The sequence below is a fragment of the Drosophila ficusphila genome, unplaced genomic scaffold (genome assembly GCF_018152265.1).
Source record: "Drosophila ficusphila isolate 14025-0441.05 unplaced genomic scaffold, ASM1815226v1 contig_106, whole genome shotgun sequence".
In the NCBI taxonomy this organism is placed as follows: Eukaryota; Metazoa; Arthropoda; class Insecta; order Diptera; family Drosophilidae; genus Drosophila; species Drosophila ficusphila.
Window position 1 is genome coordinate 11998395 of NW_025063993.1, and position 14481 is coordinate 12012875.

Consider the following 14481-nt stretch of genomic DNA (forward strand, 5'->3'; position numbering starts at 1 on the left):
GGTTCTGTAAACTTTTTCCCAATAAAGCAGGAAACTTAAAATCCAAAATTTACCAGTGCTCTTAATTTAAATTCCACTAAAATCATTGTGTTGCTGATGGTAATGTTATACATACATATTTATTCATATATATACTTTTCAATTTACACAAATCTCGATAGTTGAATTTTGAAATGGAGCTTTAGTAAAACATTTGACTCCAGAAGAATAATCTCTAGTTTGCCAATATGCTGGATCCATATAGCTAATTTAGGGATTATACATACTTGCATGTACTTCATATATACGGGTATGTTTTTAATGTATATAGGCGCGTAAATATATTCAATTTCGTTAGACATTTGCAGACCTTTTGTTAACCGAGTTAGTGAAAGTGAATTTTAAGTTAAAGGATTACAAGATTTAAACCTATCAGAGTTGTGTGCTTGATGAATTAATTAGGTGTTATAAGAGGTGTGTAAAAAGTAACAATTAAAACAATATTAACTAAGCTTGGTCTTCATATACCTAAAGAAACAACAAAAGTGGATGATTATGTTTGTGTATAGGATCAAAAACAGATGTTACGTTCTTTTCAAAATTTTAATTACATACACACAGTAATAATGTAATAAATAAAAAATAAAATTTCCCTAAGGCTGCACAAATCTTATTTGATTTCCTGTTTTTGTTACGTTTTGCTTTTATTTATTTATTTCTTGCCCTAACTTGACCTAACATTTACTTTATTTTTAGTTCCCTACTCTTTTTTTTTTTTTGTTTTTGGTTGGCCCTATCAAACTGAAAAATAACGTAAAGAACAAAAACCTATTCTGCATAAAATCTATAAATATACTTTATATAGTTCTATATGTGTGGTGTGTATATGTTCAATGTTTTGTGTGTGTGGTTGTAGTGTTGATTGTTTTTTTTTATTTGTTTAACTGCTTAAACGCTAATCACTAAGATCACCCGAGAGAGATACAAACGCACGCGAACGCGACCGGATTCCGCGATGAATCCGGATTAAGGTACAACGAAATCACGATTTTTCATTTTAGTTTAGTTTCAGTTCAGCGATTGCCTCACTGCTTTTTAATTAGACCGTATTATAATTACCATGTATTGCAAATATTATTTGGGACTCGGGGGCGAAAGTCCCTTATTGTTAGTTTTAGATTGGTTGAGTTTAACGCGACGCGAACGAACGACCCGAAGTTACTTTATTATCACACGTTCCCCCTTTGATTTTGTTTTAAACGAAATAAAAATACAAACGTAATCACGGTTTGCATTATTACATAATACTATTACTTAGATTTACTCTGTTATCTATTTGCTTCATAATCATTTTATATTTGAGTTTGACTGAGTTTGGTTTCCCTAGTTTTACTTTTCGTATTTTTTAAGTTGTTCCGCGACAATTTCAAAGACTTTTGTTTCCATTTAGTAGTACACTTTACACCTAATCGTATAATTGTAAAAAATTTGTTCTGTACAAAAATCATAAATTATAAAGGTTACGGAATACACGAGCCTATACAAATTATATCAAAGTTTGCTGAAAATAATATTAGTTAATTAATTACACTTGTCCCTATACAAAAAAAAATTATATAATAATACTTTAAAAAGTGATCAGTCAATGGTTGCTTTTGTATTCAGTTAAAGGATCGAAAAAAAATAAATAAGATACTCAACGAAATCCTAATCTCAATTTTTTATTTTTCCCTATTTGCTTTTTGCTTACACAACGCGTAAAAAAACACCTAATTTTGTATAGCATATGAATATCATGCAGTGTATAAGTAAATTTGTATCAGTAACAGTTGCAATATTATCGTTATCCTTGTATTATTTTTCTTTCATTTTCCCGATTTTCATTACCCGACGAGTTACCACGAACGACGATTACGATTACGAACGAACGACGAAAATACGCGAGCGCGAAACCGTATAAACCCGAAACGCGACGATTTTTCTTCGATTGTTTTAAATATTATTTAAGTTATGAAAGTGTTGGGCTCACTTGTGAAATTCAAATCGCCTGTTGATGAATGCTTTCTATGGATTTTGAACGGAGTTGATTTTAAACATCAGTCTTTGTTTGATTTGTATCCTTTACCTTAGCTGAATCTTTTCATTCGTAGTGCATTAGTCCATTTCTAATCTTTGGATTTCACAATTGGCCCAACACATTCATCTTTCAACGATTTAGTTTATTAATTACCGCGACACGAACCCGCACGATCATTTAGTTTCGACGATTTTTTTTTTGTTTATTACCTATTCTATGGAGAACACCCGTGTGTCCAGCATATTCAACTCTATTTTCGCTTTGGGCTGAGTGTATTGGAGGTTTGGGTATGTTTATATTATAGCACTGACTCCGGTTAAGTACGGCCGGAACACATCACTTTCTTGTAATTCCTACTGAGTTTTTGCATAATAAAAGCATTTAACACGCTCGAAGCGGACAGACGACTGCCTAAAGAGGTTCGAATATATGTGAATCTTCTCTATTAGATATATCGATATATGTATGTGGTTATAAGTCTGGTTATGCAGTTGCTTTTATGTGAATTTGCTGTTTTTTTTTCTTGTTTTCTATAAGCTTAAATTTCAATTTTAACGTAACATTCGAACAGCATCGAATCGGATAACTAAGGGAGGTTAAAGATTAAGACGACACGCATACTACGCATACTTGTACATAGTTGTCTAGTTAAGATGTTGCTGCTTTGCTCACTAGTGGGTGCAGGTGGGTGTTATATAGCCTGCCTGGCCTTAGATGTTGTACATGGTGGCCAGGCGCTCGGCAAGTGTTGGCGGGAATTGCTCCACAAAACGACGCCAGTTTTCTTCACCCACTTGGGTCTTGAAGCCATGCAGAATCTGCAATAATACGAAATATTAGTTTATCAAAACGACACGCGAAATCATTAGGTTACCTTTTGAATCATTTGGTGCAGATCCTGTGGGGGATTCACCCACGAGGCGATCGCATCGCAGAAGAATATGAAGTCGGGCACCACGCCAGCTGGATTTACCGTGATCATATGACACATGCCACGGAAGGCCGAGTCCTTCTCATCGTTGTCTCGTATGTGACGCAGCGATGTGCACCTAAATTTTTCGGGGAGAATATTGAAATTGAATTTTTACATTAAAACCATTTATTAGCAGGTTGTAGCAAACAGTAAACTTTAAAAGCAAATTTTAAATTCCAGCTATATAATGTTAAAAACGTGTTCAAAAGATGAGCGTCAAGTTGTTAGAGAAATAAATGGGTGTGCTGGTTGGATTTAGTGTTTAAGCGTAATTTGAGGAATGGCATGGGACGGATAGATAAGGGAATATCATAAAAAAATAAGCTAGTTAAATATAAAAACGAGTTACACACCACTGTCGTACAAATTCGGGCAAAAAAGGAGCCACTTCAACTGGGCACACATAACCTAGACGACCGATTGTTATTGCTAAAAGAACAGAATAAATAAGAATAAATAAATCAACTGAATAAATCAATATCACACGTAGTTCGTTTTAATTGATAACTACACTTGAATTGAATATCAATTGCGATTCTCAACTGTCTATCTATGCATGTTGTATGGGAATGATGTTCGATTTCGTTTCGTTGCTGCTCTCATGCAACAAGTAACACAAATTAAAACAGAAACAAAGTTCCAGAGATCCACATACACGCATACATTCAGAATCAGATATATACAAACAAATCGCATATAAGTTTTGAGGCATCCCGGCAATTCGATTAACCGGATCAGCCCAAACGGCTCACCTGTATTCTCCAGCAGAGTCTTGGGAGTGTTCGGCCGGTTGATGATAATGAACAAGTCGCTGAGTACAAGGCGTATGTACTGCTTCGTCTCCTCACCTTTATAGCAAATGGTTAAAACAAAAACAACACCATACAAAGGTATTTTTACTCACCCAACTTCATGCAGATTTCGCCTATGGCCCAGGTGGCATTGTTGCACACTGAAATAAAGTCGGGGTTCAAGTTTTGACCCAGGATGGGGAAGAACTCCGCCATAAAGGGATGCACATGAGGGAAACACGCCTTGGTTAGATCACCCAGCAGGGCAAACGATGATTGGCGAACCTACAATTATAAAGGTCAATAGTTTTATCACCTTGTCAAAGATAAGATTTTGAAACACACCTCAGGCAAAACGTCCTGCATGCACTGATAGAGCAGATGCATAATATTGCTGTTGGCCACCAGCGTCTCGATGTGACGATCCAAACCCTCCGCCAAGCCAGACAGCAGATCAAGGGCAACAATCATGCGCTCCTTGTCGGGATGATCGTACGTTTGGTTTTGTTTGCACAGCTAAAATGGATTTTAATTAATTTAATCATAACATCGCTCAACTTTAGTAAATCTTGCTTACCATTTCTTGGTTAATGGTCTGCTCAATCAGGGAGATGCACCTTCGATACACAGGATCACAATAGGGCAAAAAACCGGACTGCAAGGCAGTGGCAATACTCGACAAGCACTCCAGCAGCGGGAATAGGTCCTTGTCATCGTCCTTAAGCAGATTCCACTTGTCGATAAGCGGCGGCATTAGGATTTCAATGTACTGCGGCTTGTTCAGGTGATGGCCCACGGAATCCGCCAAGGTACCGACGGCATCGTACAGGATCAGTAGATTTTTGTGTTGATACTTGGAGAAGGCAAAGACGAGCGTCTTCAAAATGTACTCTAGGTAGGGCACCAGTTCCGTGCAGGCCTCCTCCTCCAAAGTTGCAAAAGCAGAGCACGCCGCCTCCTGGACACGCTTGTTGGAATCCAGAATGCGCTTGAGCAGCTCTTCCATCAGTGGCTTCAAGTATTGGTCGTGCGGCTGGTTGACCACCCAATTGGCGTAGCGTGAGAGCGTCCAGCAGGTAATGGAGCGCACCAGGGCCTTCTTGTCGGACAGGCAACTAATCAGGTAGGGAATCAACTCCGGCAAGTGCTGAATCATGCCCTGCATGCAGCCCTCGGCGATGGCGCCAAGAGCCAGCACTCCGCTCTCCTTGATCACCCACTCCTGGTGGAACAGGGTCTCTTTCAGGATGGGCAGCACAACCGGCAGACAATCCTCTCGAAATACATTGGCCAGCACATCCAAGGCGGCAGCGCTGCACTTGCGCAAATTCCATTCTGATAGCGAGCTATCGTCGTCCAATCCATCGTCAAAATCGTCGTCGTCATCCTCTCCAGCGGCTCCAGCTCCCTCTTGGGTACTCTTGATTGTGTGGGCGCGGGACTTGTGGAATCGAGGTCGAATGTCCTCCTCTCGATCCGGCACCATGTCGTCCTCCTCCACGTTGCCCTTCAAGAGAATAATGTCAACCTCTGAATAGCGCATACCGCGCACAAGAACTGGAGCTAACTGGGACAGATAAGGTGCGAGCACATCTTTGCAGATGCTTTGCTCAGCCAGTGAGAGCCAGAATTCCGAAGCCTCCAGGGCAACGCCCTCGTCGGAGTCCTGTGTGCGCAGCAACATGTACTGAAAGTAAATAGATCAATCAGAATGTTCTTAAACTAAATCGTGTTGTACAGAAACAAATTATATTTACCTCAATAATCTGAGACATGTGCGGCATCAAACGGTCCATGCGCACCTCCAGCAGCATTACCAATCCGTGGCAGACGTTCTTACGCACCTCGTGGTCCTCATCCGAGGACAAGTGAAAGAGGTTCTCAATAAAGCTGTCAATGTTTAACATCAGAGCCTGTGATCTGTTTATGATGAACTGGTTGATGCAGGCAATGGCGTGGGAGCGGATCTTGGGACTGCTGTGCTTAAAGTATTGCAGGAACTTGGGAATCATCACGTTTAGAGGTCTGTTGAGCGCCGCAGAGTCCAGTATTTCGGCCGAGTCTTCGCAAATCTTCTGTAACGCGCTGAAAGCTCCCTCGCACACATTGTAGTCCTGGTTGTCGAGCATCTCGCAAAGCGATGGCAGTAATTGCGGCCAGTTGTGCAAGCCGCCATTGCTCGCAATGGTGGTGATCAGAATGCCCACGGTAGCTCGGATCAGAGGAGAGGTGTCTCCCACCGCCTGCAGACATTCGTGCTTGATGTACTCTACAATCTCGGGCTGCAGGTTACTGCCGTGCATGCGGATGTTGTTCTTGAGGATCAGGCCACTGAGCGAACGCGTGGGCTCGTCCTCTGTCTTCAGCTTAGTCAGCACGTAGATTAGATAGTTGTTGAAGTCTGGATACCGATTGAATTCCTCAAGTTTCTGTAGAACCAAGCAAAATGATGTGGAATGAATGGCAAAACAGTTGGGGGTTTTATTACTTACCATCTGTACGGCCATTTGGGTGGCTGTGTCCGGTGACTGCGACTCCTTGAGGATCGCTATGATCTGCTGCAGACCTTCTCCCTGTGGTTCCCACGTCATTTTGCTGCTGCTAGGGAAGATCGGATGGGCCGTAGTTTAGTGAATAGTGAATTAGGGTGAATGCCCTCGCAAGGGGTAGCAAATGGGGGAGAAAGAGAGAGCGAGAGAGACACTCCGTTCGAGGCCACTTACGCACACCAGCGCATTTCGCACCCACACTCGCGCACGGACATCTGCTGATTTGACATTTTCGCGTTCCGTCCAATTTTCCTTTGGCACTTAATGGGTTTACAGCGGACGGCGCGAGATGAAAGCCCTTCCCCGCGAGGAACTTGCGATTTCCTGCCCAGAAACCCAGACAGAGGAAAAACCCGAACCGAACCCGCCTTCCTCCGCCATATTCCGTGAACCTCGGTCGAGCCCCAGAAAAACACTTTTCCACGCCGAAAACCCTTTCGCCCATACACTTCGTACTCACCTTTAGGTGTTGGCTGTGCTTTAAAACTAGTTGGGTCGGAATTATGTTGAGTTTTCCTACAAATTTTCTCTTTTTTCACTTTTTCTTTGCACAATTAGCAGAGTAGTGTGTAGTGTGGCCGTGGGTGAGCGAGGCAGTATGCCATTCTGGTGTTAGAGATGGGTGCGTGTCGTTTTCGCATATACCTATATTTTATATAATTTTATTTCCATTGCCATTGTATGATATATATATTACTTGTTATTCAAGATTGGTTTGGTTGCAGCTTAAAACAATATGTACCATTTAAAATTTTTAAACAATCATATAACGAATGAAAATTGATAAAACTTAACTTAAACATAAAATATGAATTTGTTCTAAGCAATGATGAATGTATCGTACTTTGTATTAAAACAAATTTATTAATTCTAGATATTAAAAGATAATAACACCATCTCTAGATGCTGTACCGGTATACGGTCGCATTTCAACAAATGTGGTCACACTTCCACTACTTTAGAGTGCCCGCATTCGCCACCCTGGTCAATTTTGTTTGGGTTTGAGGCCAGACAGAGAAGTCATTAATTTTAAACAAAGGACCACGCTTCAGGACATTCATCCCGTGACGGACAAAGCCGCTTCTCGCTTTCCCCACGACCGAGTGAAAGTTTCTCGCTTGTCGCCGTTCAACATCCAAAGCGACCGGTCATGAACAAGCGCAACCATGTGAGTAGAAAACTCCGTTTCTGAAGACAAAGTAAATGGATTTGATGGGGAAAACCAATTTCTTTTGCAGATCCGCCTGCCTCCGGAGGTAAATAGACTGCTGTACGTGCGAAACCTGCCGTACAAAATCACCTCGGACGAGATGTACGACATTTTCGGCAAATTTGGGGCGATCCGACAGATACGCGTGTAAGTTGGAAGTGCCTTTGCCCAGTTCCCGAGATCCACTCACTAAATATTATCCTCAATAGGGGCAACACTCCGGAAACGCGAGGCACCGCCTTTGTCGTCTATGAGGACATTTTCGATGCCAAGAACGCCTGCGACCATTTATCCGGCTTCAACGTTTGCAATCGCTATCTAGTGGTGCTCTACTACCAATCCAACAAGGCATTCAAGCGTGTGGACATGGACAAAAAGCAGGAGGAGCTAAACAACATCAAGGCAAAATACAATCTAAAGACGCCGGAGGCTCCTTAGACCATCCAGACGGCACGGCAGGCGGGAATGGGTCACCAGTTGGGACCGACCAGATGACGCCCCCTTCCACCACCAAACATTTTCCATTGTTTTGGGAACTACTCGCTCCTACTTATATGTATACCAAATTTTTGCTATCTACTTGTAGATTTTTTTGATCGCATTTTGTATCATTTGAATCTAATCATTATCATCCATCCATCACTCCATCTATCATATAAACAGCCGGACATCGCGGAATGCGGCCATTTGCGGACCGATCCCGGCTGTTTGCAATCATTTGACGACATTAAGACACTCTCTCATCAAAATAACAAGCAAGTAAAAGTAAAAATAAAAAAAAATAGAAAAACTAAAACCGATTGTTTCTCTTTGACAAAATATAAAAAGTTTATTCATTTACCTAAAACTAAAGTAACAATTAAGTAATAGTTAAATATTAACCAACAATTTAATCTCCCAAGCGGTTGGGAAGTCTTGAAGCCTCACCCAAAACTAATACCCAATCAAGATACCCCTTTGGATTCAGGAATAGCCTGTCCAGCTGCCGCTGCCTGATACTGCTCGTAGGTGTTCTGCTGCTTCTCCAGAGCCCGTTGCTTCTCCAAATCCTTCAGTTCCTCCTTGGCGACCTCGGCGATCTCCTGACGAAGAGCCTCCACCTTTCGTCTTCGCTCACTTTTTTGCATCGCCTTTTGGCGGGCTCTTTCGCTGATCTCTTTGGGCGGCCTGGGTGGCTTAGGTGGCTTTTCATCATGGACTTTTTGGTGGCGGATAAGAGCCGCTTCCTGGCGGAAATGAGTCCCACAAACCTTGCACTCATATGGTTTTTCGCCGGTGTGAATCCACTCGTGCTGCTTCAATGATTGTGAGTTAGCGAAACGGCGGGAGCAGAAGCGACACTCGAAGTCCTTAACCTTTTCGTGGACGCTTTTATAATGACGCTTCATGTTGCCCAGGTTATTAAATCCCTGACTGCAGCCTGGACACAAGTGCATGCCCTCCTTCTGTACAAACTTTGTGCGAATAGGCACTTCACTGGGCGGCAGTTCAACAATGGGTATGGGATTCACTACGGTCCCCGCCAGTTGAGCCAGATCAACTCGCTCGACGCGACGGGGATCTTTTGGTATAGTGGCCACGGACTCGGCGCACACCTTCAACAGCTGATCCGCGTCCACTTGGACGTCTCCAGGTTCACCTTCACCTTGTCGTTGCCTATAGGTTTCCAGAGCTCTCTCCACGCTTTTTTCATGAATCTTCAGGTGTTTTGTTAAGCTCTCTGTATACAAAAACTTCTTCCCACAAACCTAAAAGGTAGCTTTCATTAAACGGGTATTTAGAACAAAAAAGGAAGGAATCCTCACCTTGCACTCGCATCGTTTTTCCCCCGTGTGCGTCATCTCATGGATCTTGCAGGCGTGTGATTTCCCAAAAGTCTTTCCGCAATACTGACAGGCGAAATTTCGGATTTTCTCGTGCACAATCTTCACGTGGCTATCCAAGGCCCGTTTGGTGTGGGTGGCATGATCGCAGATGTGGCATTTGAACTGCTTCTCCTGCGTGTGGGTGAGGATGTGCTTGCTCCACTCCTGACGCGTGGTCTTCCCCACTCCGCAATACGGACACACGTAGTTCTTGATTCCTGCGTGTCGGAGTAGATGATTTTTCAAGGCACTATTGATGTGGAAGCCCTTGCCGCAAATATTGCAGGGATAGGGAAGCTCTTCGCCCGTGTGCTTGTACATGTGCTTCTTTAGAGCCACCGGGCACCGAAAGACCATACCGCACTCTCCGCAGGGCTGCTCAACCCGCGGGGCACTCACCCTCGTCTGGTTGTGCACCTTCTTCAGGTGGATGGTCAGCAGACGGAGACGGGGAAATAGTAACCTACAGCCCTCCACAGTGCAGGGGATCTCTTCGGCCTTTTTGGTGTGCGCATAGTCCACGTGGAGGCGCAGTGCTCCGGCTGTGGTGAAACCCTTTTGGCAGTTTTCCTCCTCACATTGAAACGGCAGCAGGTCGTTGTGGTGCTTCATGTGCTCTTCAAACTTGGACGGCTTCTTGAACTTTTGCTGACAGATGGGGCAGGTTATTAAGCGGTGAAGGTGGCGCTCGTCGCTGGGAATTCTTCGCCGGCTGGACAAAGGCTGATCATCTTCGCTGGAGTCGCTCTTCAACGCCTGCTTCTTTTCATCCTGCTCATTTTCCTCTTCACTGGAGGAATCCCCTTGGCCGTCGAAACTACCATGTTCTTCCGGCTCTCTGTCCACCGTTTCTAGCATTTTGAAAACCTCCTCCTCGTTGTCGATCATCTCCAGCTTATGGTTCAGCAAGGGATCATAGCTGGTCTGCTCCTCCTGCCGCCCTAATGCTTCAGAATTCTCAGCCACGGGCTCAAAAACTCCCATGGGGAGAATCCTATTGCTGGCCACCATTTCCTTGAATCGTTTTATGGACACCGCACAAAGTTCTTGGAAGTCATACAGGTCGTTCAGCTTGGTGAAGCACTGAGTGCACAGACTCTTTGGATAACCATCGCCCGATTCCGCCTCCAGCGAAGTGCAACTCTTTAGTTTTCTGGCCAAGTCCGAAATCAGGAACAAGTCGTAACTAATAGCCTGCTCCAGGTGGATCAAGCAGATGCGACAGAGGGAGTGGACGGAGTACTGGAGCTCCGCGGTGTCCATTTCTCCCGATTCTCGGGGATATTACAAGCCGAGCTTCAAAACAAATTTATCGCAGTGTTCTTGCCAGTGTGGCCGTCCGCCTGTATTTTTAACCCATTTTAGGTACAATGGGTAAAAATGATAGTAAAGTGGATTACCGAACAGGATAGTCCAACATTTATCTTCTGGTTGGTCCTGTAAGTTGTTATTGCAGTTGATTCTCCAATACCCTAAGGATTACCAACCAACTTGATCCGACCACGCCAATAAGCGTTTTAAATAAGCATCCACATATGTGCTCGAGGAGCAGGGTGATTGATAAATATTTATAAATACAAATAATATGAGCCTAGTTTTGCAACAAGTTAAGAGGTGTAAATGCGTCCAATTTGAATTTTTGCCAAACTGCTTAATATTTATGCCTCTAACATGAATATTAATAATTACTTTTAAAACACAGGAATTAAATAAATGAGAAATTAAATCCTATAAGAATTCTTATTAGATACCAACAAAGGTTAAAGTGCGTTTCCATCCCTGGAAAATAAATCGAGACGGTTCGACGAGTATATCGCTGGCAGTGCTTATTGCACACTCGCCCGATTTCCGTCGACGAGTATACAATTTTTTCTGTGTCAATATTATTTTATTGCTAGCTGCCCGGAGAGATACGCAAAAAGCTGAAAATAACCGAACCGATTCACAGTGCCCAGTGCGAGTGAAAGCAAGATGAACGAGGGCAGGCAGTACTCGATCCACAGCCTGTGCAGGATCTGTCTGAACCACCTGCAGAACGACGCCGCCTACGATTTGTATCTGGTGCCAGGACTCTCCAAGAAGCTCTGCTTTTGCACCTCCCTGTCCGTGGAACAGAACGATGGCTTCCCGAAGAACCTGTGCACCCTGTGCTACACCAAGCTAAACGACCTGCACGACTTTCAAAGACAGTGCGTCGACTCAGTACAGAAGTTCCAGGATTTGGTGGCCAGTAATGTCTTCGCCTGCCAGAGCAGCTTCGATGTCCTCGATCCCAATACGGCGGGTCAGGATTACCAGGCCGAGGATGAGGACCACGTCAACTATGATCCGCTGCTCAACCACAAAATGGAATTGATCGAGAACGAGGAGGATGTGTTCAAGATGCTCGAACACGTCGACAAGGAAGCCGAGGAGGTGGAGAACGAGGCGAAGGTGGAGCTGGAAGACCCGCCGAATGCCACCATTAAGATGTTCGACGACGACTCCTCCATCGAGAGCGGCAACGACAATGACCACGACCTGGATTTCGAGCCAAACAGCAGCGATGATGACATTCCGCTGGCCCAGCGCATGCGGGGTCCGGGCACCGGGTCAGGATCCCAGCCAGGTAGATCGGCCGCCGACGGCAAACCCAAGGGCAAGCCTAGGGGACGGCCAAGGAAGATAAAGCCGCCTCCTCCAGACGAGGAGGAGATAAGCGGCTCGTCCTCCGACTCGGATGACTCTGATGATGACGGTGCGCGCGGCGACAAGCCCAAACGCAAGCGCATTCCCGTCGAGGAGCGACACCTGCACCGCATCATCGACTGCCACATCTGCCACCAGAAGTTCAAGAAGGCCATCCGCTACGAGGAGCACATGAAGTACCACAACGACCTGCTGCCCTTCCAGTGCAAGGTAGAGACTTGCAAGAAGGGTATGTTTCCGATTTCCAGTGGTTGAGATCCACCTTTTTACCCTCTCCCTTGTTTTTAGGCTTCACCACAGCAAACGGGCTGCGCATCCACATCGACCACGCCCACACGGAACTATCCGAGGTTCATGCCTGCATCGCCGAGGGCTGCGGCAAGACCTTCCCGCGCGTCCGCCTGCTCACCTTCCACATGAAAAAGGTGCACGGCATCACCAAGGCGGCGGCACCGCTGCGCGACTTCCCCTGTCCGGAATGCGACACCGTCTTCCGCTGCCCCACGGCGCTCAAGAAGCACATGTACAAGCACACGGGCGAGGAGCTGCCGTATCCGTGCAACATCTGCGGCAAGCGGTTCGTGATCAACAGTGCTCTGAGGGATCATCTAATGCGACATGCGGGCATCAAGAACCACGTCTGCCCGTATTGCGGAGTGGGAAAGACCACCAGGCAGGAGTGGAACGCCCACATCCTAACGCACACCAAGGAGAAGAAGTTCAAGTGCCGGCAGTGCGACCACGCCTCGCACAACAAACAGGCCCTGTCCAACCACGTGAAGGTGGTGCACGAGAAGCGCAAGGATTTCGCGTGCCAGTACTGCGGCAAGACCTTCGGCAAGTCGCACGCCTGCAAGGTGCACGAGCGGAGTCACACGGGAGAGAAGTGCTGCGAGTGCAAAATCTGCGGCAAGATCTTCCTCTGCGAGAAGAGCCTCACCAAGCACTTGAAGACGCACGAGAAGCGGGATCTGCCGCCTTCGGAGCCCCATCGCCAGCAGCTTAACATTCCCATTCCCGGCCAGATGCCCGGTATAATGCCTGGCCAGATGCCGATGCAGATGCAGGGCGAGGGGCTGGTGCCCATGGATCCCAACCAGATGCCCGGCGAAGACATGCTCAAGGCGTGCAGCGGCGGGTCCGCAGCAGTGCCGCCCAAGCCGAAGAACTCCCGCCGCGTCCAGCGGGTGGACATTTCCCAGCTGGCGGGCACCGCAGTGAATCCCATACCTTCCGTCTCCGTGCCCTCGTGGTCGCCGCAGGTGAACTTCACCAAGAAGGAGGGCCAGCACATCTGTCCGGGCTGCGGCCGGGGCTTCAATAACATTGGAAACATGAAACTCCACTACAAGATCATCCACGAGAAGGTCAAGGACTTCGCCTGTCGCTTCTGCCCGAAACGATTCTCCAAGGCGCAGATCCTGCGCCACCACGAATGGATACACACCGGGGAGAAACCGTTCGAGTGCAAGATCTGCGGCAAGCACTTCCGCCAGGAGACGGCGCTCAAGAAGCACATCAAGACGCACGAGAAGCCGAACAGGAGGCATGTGCCCGAGCGCAGTGCGCCCACCCAGATCACGTTCCGCAAACTGGAGCCGGATGCCGAGCCGCGGAACTTCGATCAGTACCAGGATCCGGCCGTGGAACGGGCGGCAGCCACCGCCGAGCTGCTGGCGCACCAGCTGGAGGAGAACGAGGCGAAGCGGAAGGCGGACATCGAGCGGCAGAAGATCGCGGCTGCTGCCTGCGAGCAGCTGACGAAGCTGCAGCAGCAGCAGGAGATCATCAAGGCGACCACCTCGTACGATGGCTACTACGCGCAGAAGGCGCAGGCCGAGGGCACCAGCTTGGATGCCTTGAAGATCGACCATGTCTAGGCAACTGGATCGGCTTTACCTTAGGAGTATATATACTATACACTAGCGACGAAATATGTATCCAACTTCAACAGCAGCTGTCACTGTCCGGAAAGAATTTTAAGCATGCCTCGAATTGCTCTCTAGCTGGATCCGATTGTAGTTTTATAGACACTCTTAATTATTCGAGTTTATATTACAATATGAACACTTCTTATTTTTACATACATTTATACATACATGCAATATATGTATTTTGTTTTTCCGTGTAATGTCTCCCGTGCTTACTTAGAGTAATGGATTAAAAAATAATATGCATAAAGCGATTGGAGTTTTTTTGAGTGGGAGGGAGTCCCACAACCGCGGTCATAAAAAGACACACAGCAATACGCCCACTAAACCTTAAATATAATTTAAGTTCTACAAAATAATTATAATTTATTTTTAATCACTCTGGATTGTTTACAGAATTTTTAATTGTACAAATATT

General features: G+C 45.8%; 3 protein-coding genes across 3 annotated transcripts; 2 read left to right on the forward strand and 1 right to left on the reverse strand.

Annotated features, from left to right (window-relative positions):
* Positions 1-100: 100 nt before the first annotated feature.
* LOC108093085 (transportin-1-like) lies at positions 101-10767 on the reverse strand. Its single transcript, XM_043208928.1, has 12 exons — positions 9385-10767; positions 8533-9327; positions 6544-6629; positions 6313-6421; positions 5578-6249; positions 4398-5507; positions 4166-4336; positions 3934-4105; positions 3782-3877; positions 3383-3458; positions 2931-3105; positions 101-2874 (listed from the first exon to the last, which is right to left on the reverse strand). The coding sequence occupies exons 1-12, from the start codon at positions 10705-10707 to the stop codon at positions 2767-2769; spliced, it is 4893 nt and encodes a 1630-aa protein (XP_043064863.1). The 5' UTR covers positions 10708-10767; the 3' UTR covers positions 101-2766.
* LOC108093213 (splicing factor 3B subunit 6) lies at positions 7325-8375 on the forward strand. The gene is made up of 3 exons (XM_017193176.2): positions 7325-7537; positions 7608-7726; positions 7789-8375. The coding sequence occupies exons 1-3, from the start codon at positions 7520-7522 to the stop codon at positions 8015-8017; spliced, it is 366 nt and encodes a 121-aa protein (XP_017048665.1). The 5' UTR covers positions 7325-7519; the 3' UTR covers positions 8018-8375.
* A 511-nt stretch (positions 10768-11278) lies between the features above and the next one.
* LOC108093201 (zinc finger protein 668) lies at positions 11279-14313 on the forward strand. The gene is made up of 2 exons (XM_017193163.1): positions 11279-12361; positions 12421-14313. The coding sequence occupies exons 1-2, from the start codon at positions 11416-11418 to the stop codon at positions 14010-14012; spliced, it is 2538 nt and encodes an 845-aa protein (XP_017048652.1). The 5' UTR covers positions 11279-11415; the 3' UTR covers positions 14013-14313.
* The last annotated feature ends 168 nt before the right edge of the window (positions 14314-14481 follow it).